We start from the raw sequence: 6896 nt of genomic DNA on the forward strand, positions 1-6896 counted from the left end.
TTGATGAACAAATAAAAGAACTGTTGAATAAAAAGATAATTAAGAATAGCAAGAGTCCTCATAATAGTCCAGCATTCATGGTAAGAAATAATGCAGAATAAAAAAGAGGTAAAGCTAGAATGGTCATTAATTATGAACAGCTAAATGAGAATATTGTTTTTGATGGCTATTACATTCCTAATAAAACTCTTTTATTTAATAGAATACAAGGAGCCACATGGTTTTCGATGGATTGTAAGAGTGGTTATTGGCAAATTAAAATGAAAGAAGATAGTATACCATTAACTGCATTTAGTGCCCCTCAAGGGCATTATGAATGGTTAGTAATGCCTTTTGGATTAAAAAAAAAGCTCCACAAATATTTCAGAGACGAATGAATAATATTTTTAGAGAACTTAATCATTGTTGGTTGGTCTATATAGATGATATCCTAATATTCTCAAAAAATTTAGAACAACATAATAAGAATAATCTTAAAGAAGTAACTCAAAAATGTGCAGAGTATGTTATAATCCTTGGAAAGGATAAATGTGTTTATGCTAAACAAGAAATTGAGTTTCTAGGATTAGAAATTAAAGCAGGATAAATAATATTGCAAAAGCATATTTTGGAAAAGATTGAAAAATTCCCACATAAAATTGAAGATAGAAAACAACTAGAAAGATTTCTAGGATGTTTAACCTATGCTTATGATTTCATAGATTGATTTATTAAGAAATCATTACAGCAAAAGCTCAAGAAAGAAATAACTTGGAACTGGAAGGAAAGTGATTCCAAAATTGTTCGAGATTTAAAAGCTATGTGTAAAGATCTTCCTGTACTAACACTACCTACTAGTGAAGATGATTTAATTCTTGAAACAGATGCTAGTAATGAGCACTGGAATGCTGTGTTAAAAATCAAAGAAGGAGAAAGACTTTGCAGATATAGTAGTGGAAGTTTTAATAAAGCTGAGTTAAATCATCCTACAATGCAACGGGAAATCCTTGCAGTTATTAAAGGGATCGAGAAGTTCTTAATATTCTAGCCCCTGAACAGTTCTTAATAAGAACAGATTGCAAAGGCATACTCGGTTTTGTTAAAAATAATTTGTCCGCAAGGGAGACTCATACGTTGGCAATTATGGCTTAACCAATTCTCTTTTACTGTTGAACATATATAGGGATCGAAGAATTCTTTAGCCGATAGTCTAACTAGAGAATTGGCTAATGGCGAAGAAGCATACGACATCAGAAAAATCTCCTGCCCATCAACTAGAAAAGATGGAGGTAGAGAGAAATACTCTTATTGAAGAAATTCATAAAACAATGGAGTGGGTTTCACCCTCCACTTAGGCCTTGATGGAGGCCATGATTGTTTCATCAAAAAGAAGATCTTGAGATGGTTTAATTTAAAGTTGTCATGTAGCAGTTCGAAGGTTCCTAATGTACGAAGTGATGGTCATTATCCCGAGACTCATTCCTGATATTCAGGATATAATACTAAATAAAATAAAAGATAAAAATTTTAGGTTCTGGTATGATCTAGTTGTATCAAGGTCATACAAGATGTATGATGTCTATGATATATATGGAAGTAGAATACTATTCAACACCAATTCCAAAGTGGGTACTGTGTCAATTTATCCACATTCATTGGAATGGAGGGCACCATATGTAGCGGAGCACTACAAAGCTTGGGATTATGGGATGGTTCATAGTATTGTACAATTTCCCAATAATAATACTACGTTCTTTGAGAAGCTCACGAAATTCCAAAACTATGTTTTTAGGAGAATTTATGAGGCAACAAGATATAAAGGAAGAGTTGAACAAGTCCAAGTGCAAAGTGCAAAGTGCAAACATTAAAATGGTTGAAGGAAAAATTAACTCTCCACATTTCCCGATCATGTTTGAAGACGGTCATCACAAACTCAAAGATCCAATCTGTATCCAGCAGAGACGAGTAAAAGTTCCTACGGAGGCAAGAGCTTATGGATTTTGCTATATTGCTAAGTATCTTAACCAGTTTTCATAGTGTTAAAAGAAGAACCACTAGTCATAATACATGTGGGAAATACTACTATAGTAGCACTAGAATAGTTAAGAAATTATTTAGAAGAAGGAGTATTACATGGTGAATCATTGTATGATTGTCTCGAACAAGTTGAAGCTGGGAGATATTTATCCTTAGCGGGAAAAGAGCACTTATTGGAGATCTTTGTCACATGGGATGAATCTATGCTGTTAAATGTGTGATGGATCTAGGTATAGAAGAAGACAACCAAATGTATGTCCATTATGAAGACAGTAAGGACAACAAAGGTGGTCTACAAGATATGATGGAGTTCTGAGCCCACACCAGCAATTATGTATTCTACTTTTACTATTGTACCACGTTTTATTTGTTTTAAAGATCTTTGGAAAAGCAGTGAACGATATTCACTTGGTATTGGGCGAGGTGACCTATACCAGATAGCGGACCATCATTCCCATTACATATCATGTTTGAACAAAGAGACTTCCATGCTCTACTGATTACAACTCCAATTATGAAGGTGGTGATCTTATGAGTCAACTAATGTCACATATCACAAGTAGGTCCGAACAAAGGTGGATGACAGACAGTGGCATTTGCAATAATAATCCCCTAAACTAAAAAAACAAAGCAAACTCCCCCCATTTTTTCCACTTTTCTTCAGCCCTTTTCTTTCTCCACCCCACACTTTTCATTTTCACCATCCCAACCATATCAGTATATCACAACAAAAACCCCATTTTTCTTCAATAATTATTCATCAATTTTATCAATAATAATAATAATAATAACAATAATAATAATAATAACTTTCACCCAAAAATCCCCCATTTATATCTCAATCAAATAAATAATCATTCATCTTAGAAAATTAAAATTAAATTATTTGAAGAATCTTTTTCGTGTCCAAACTGTATTCCTTAGTCAAAACATCCACGCCTGGAGAGAAAAGTAGTAGTAGCCTTTTTTCTTTAGAGAGAGAAAGTTAGAGAGAGATGGGTACCTAACCTTCTTTCTTTTCTGTTTTCTTTTGCAAAATTTCTGAGTTAAATTTAGTGTTTTTGCACCAGATCTACGTGACCCAATTTGGGTTTATTTATTTTGTTACAAAAATTTTAATTTTAGTTCATTACATCATCTAGTTTGTGCACAAGATTATAGTGTATACTCCAACTTCTGGGTGTTTTTGTCAGGTGAAGATTTTCAAAAGCTTTGCTGTTTCATTGATTTTTATCTTTATTTTATTAAAAGAAAAAAAAGGCTTGTTCATTTTTCTTGAATTTGTATGGGAGCTTGTTGGAGTAATCGGATCAAGGCTGAGAGTCCCCTTCACACCGGTATGATTTTCTCCTTTTCATTTATTTTTATTATTAGTTTGATTCTTGGGTCTTATTCAGTTTAATTATTGTTGTGATTAATTGATATTGGATTATTTATTACATGTTCATTTAATTATATGGTTTGTTGGTAATCTTTGCATGATTATTTTAAAATTTGTGTTTTATGTTGTTTAATATGGAGTATTATGCTCATAATATGATAATAATAATAATCTCTGCTGCCATGAAAGTAGACCTTAAGTTAATTTTGTTTTTGTTATTGATTTGCCTTTGTTGCATACTTATATTCAATCATGAGCTACTCTAGTTTTAACTTTAGATAGAGTAATAATCAGTAGCTTGGATGGTGATTTGTATGTTATATCCTATGTTACTTGGACTCTGCTAGAAGTTTCTGATTCGGGTGACAGGCTAATGGGACGGGTATGCTAGAAGTGCCAAACACGGCCTTCGTATGTAACACGGCGTGATTTTGGTTTGTAATGAAGTGTTTCAACTTTCAAGTGATACACATGAGCTAGGTGTCCCGTTTCCAACATGAGTACTTGATGTGAAATGAAGAGTGTATTAATTTAAATATACGGATGGTTTCAACATCATGATGATACTTGCATAATGATGTGTGTGTCTTAATTATATGAACAATGAATAAAATGTTCAATTGCTTTATACAAAAATCATAAATTTGATTTTTAAAAGTAATTTTTTTGAAAACTGGTGCAGGGTTTAGCAAGGATGGAAATGAATGGAGTCGGTCAAATAGCAAACAATCGTCCACATCAATACCCCAGACTCCTCGAAGTGAGGGTGAGATTTTACAGTCTTCCAATTTGAAGAACTTTAGCTTCAATGAATTGAAGACAGCAACTCGAAACTTCCGTCCTGATAGTGTGTTGGGAGAAGGCGGTTTTGGTGCTGTGTTCAAGGGGTGGATTGATGAACATTCTCTTACTCCCACTAGACCTGGAACTGGGATGGTGATTGCTGTTAAGAGGCTTAACCAAGAAGGGCCTCAAGGCCATAAAGAGTGGTTGGTGAGTAAAACCCTCATGTCTGACTGTTGATTCGAATCAATATGTAGTTGTTACCCTTAATTTCGGTGGCCTCAGCTTCTCGAGTTTTGAACTTTTCTTTCACTTTCGAAAATAATATGCTATCATGATGACAACTAAGAATTTTTGGTTTCTTAATTACTAATATCTGCAAATATAATTGTGTCAATTTTGTACTTCAACTGGGTTTCTAGAGTATGCTAAATGAGTCAACTACTTGATTTTCTACAATAACGCTTTCATTAACAGACAGAGATTAACTATCTGGGGCAGTTACGTCATACAAATCTTGTGAGATTGATTGGTTATTGCTTAGAAGAGGAGCATCGGCTACTGGTGTATGAGTTCATGCCTCGCGGGAGCATGGAGAACCATTTATTTAGAAGTTAGTTTTATACTCTTGTCTGTTCTCTCATTGAATACATGTCTGCTGCAATTTGTAAGTTATTGATTGTATTTATAATTCATTTGGGAAAATAGGGTCTGCACATTTCCAGCCTCTTTCTTGGAGCCTAAGAATGAAGATAGCTCTTGGTGCTGCAAAGGGCCTTGCTTTTCTTCATAGTGATGAAGCTAGAGTTATTTATCGAGACCTTAAGACTTCAAATATCTTACTTGATGTGGTATGCAAAATACTGTTCTTACTTCATGCTATTCGAATACATAAATTGACTCCAAAATTTGTGAGTGCTCATTGTCTTTTATATATTAAATTGCCAGAACTACAATGCAAAGCTATCTGATTTTGGGTTAGCCAGGGATGGACCTTCTGGAGATAAAAGCTATGTCTCTACAAGGGTCATGGGAACTCACGGTTACGCTGCACCAGAGTATGTCGCAACAGGTATTTTTTCCATGATATTTATGTATCTTTAGATTCTCAAATGTAATTGCTTTTGTCCTCCAATTGGGCCCTTAAGCCATGCATTTCCATGATGCTATAGTCTTTATGTATTTTTGTTGTTATTAGCTACAGAGTATAAGCTTATATATTCTCAAATGTAAATGCTATTTGCCTGTCCACCAATTGAGCCCTGTAGCCATGCATTTTCATGATGCTATTGTCTTTATGTATATTTGTTGTTATTAGCTGCAGAGTATAAGCTTATAATATGACTTTGTGGTGTTGTAGTAGCACAAAGTTTGGGACTGTGATGAGCTGAGACTTGAGTGCTTCTTTATGTATTAAGAATTGTTTGAGCAGGAGTCAATCAATCAATCAAATTCTTAATCCCATAAGTGAGAATTGTTTGTGCAAGCAGGAGTAAACTGTAAAAGTTAAGAAGTGCTTTTCTGAGTTGTGTTGAGAATTTCCCAGATTTTTCTAAATCAGCATTGATGCTACCGGTTGAGTTTTTGGTAGAGTTTTATTAGCTCGTAGCTCGTTACAGCACCAGCTCTATAATTGATGCTTATAATTGATTAGTTGTGCCTCTTTAAATATCATTAAGTTGTAAGAATATTTATTCGTAATTTCTATATCAAAATATTATTTTGTTTTTTGTTAAATCATGTTTATTTTAGTTTCGCTAACATGTTGAATATTGTCTTCATGCAGGGCATCTGACTCCGAAGAGTGATATATATAGTTTTGGGGTTGTTCTCCTGGAAATGTTATCTGGCAAACGTGTGATAGACAAGAACCGGCCTACTGGTGAGCAGAAGCTGGTAGAATGGGCAAAACCTTGCCTCACCAACAAACGTAAAATCTTTCGTGTTCTGGATCCACGAATTGAAGGGCAGTACTCTCTGGATCATGCAATAAAGGTTGCTAACCTCTCTTTAAAATGTCTGTCATTTGATCCCAAGCTAAGGCCGAATGTAAACGAGCTAGTTAAAGAATTAGAGAAGCTTCAGGTTCCGCAGGAGCCTACAAGGAATACAAGAAGAGAGACTCACCTTCCAGGTGAACTCAGTTGCCGAGCTAATGGAGTTCAGTCCTACAGGCATAATCTACCAAAACCTTCAGGGGGCACTGCTGCTTATCTGAAGCCAAGTCCACTTGCTGTTAAATCATAGTGATAACGTATATATGGAGTGATATAGATTATAATTTTGAATAGGAAATTGGTGCCGCAGACCATAGGATAAAGGACACTGATTCTCATGAATTCTGCAGTGTATTATAAGCTGTCAAGAATATAGCATTGTACAGAGTCTTGCATGTTGCAAATACATTTTGTGATCCCCCTTCCTTCTTCCCCTCCATAATATAGAATGTTTGCCTTCTGTTTTTAAATTGTAGAATTTATTTATTTTATTTTATTTTATTTATTTATTTATTTTTTTTACATTGTAGATTAATCTGTTTTGGCAGGCACGTTGTAGTTTATGAGAATTTTAGTGGATATCAATGTTTGGGGAAGTTGTATTGTAAAGGATGTAACTTATAGCTTTCTGAATCCTGCTACAGCTATTTTCCTCGCTCATGCTGTTTCAATTTTGTTTTTCTAAATACTCCCTCCGTCTCTTAATACAATGTCTCTTT

At 34.5% G+C, this 6896-nt stretch overlaps 1 protein-coding gene across 1 annotated transcript; it reads left to right on the top strand.

Annotated features, from left to right (window-relative positions):
* Positions 1 to 2664: 2664 nt before the first annotated feature.
* Positions 2665 to 6647, top strand: LOC145598170 (receptor-like cytoplasmic kinase 176). Its single transcript, XM_081654486.1, has 6 exons — positions 2665 to 3353; positions 4080 to 4390; positions 4658 to 4793; positions 4889 to 5031; positions 5129 to 5252; positions 5967 to 6647. Exons 1-6 carry the CDS (start codon positions 3302 to 3304, stop codon positions 6425 to 6427), a joined length of 1227 nt encoding a protein of 408 aa, XP_081510612.1. The 5' UTR covers positions 2665 to 3301; the 3' UTR covers positions 6428 to 6647.
* Positions 6648 to 6896: the final 249 nt, after the last annotated feature.

This window comes from Chenopodium album, chromosome 2 (genome assembly GCF_948465745.1).
Source record: "Chenopodium album chromosome 2, dcCheAlbu1.1, whole genome shotgun sequence".
Lineage (NCBI taxonomy): Eukaryota > Viridiplantae > Streptophyta > Magnoliopsida > Caryophyllales > Amaranthaceae > Chenopodium > Chenopodium album.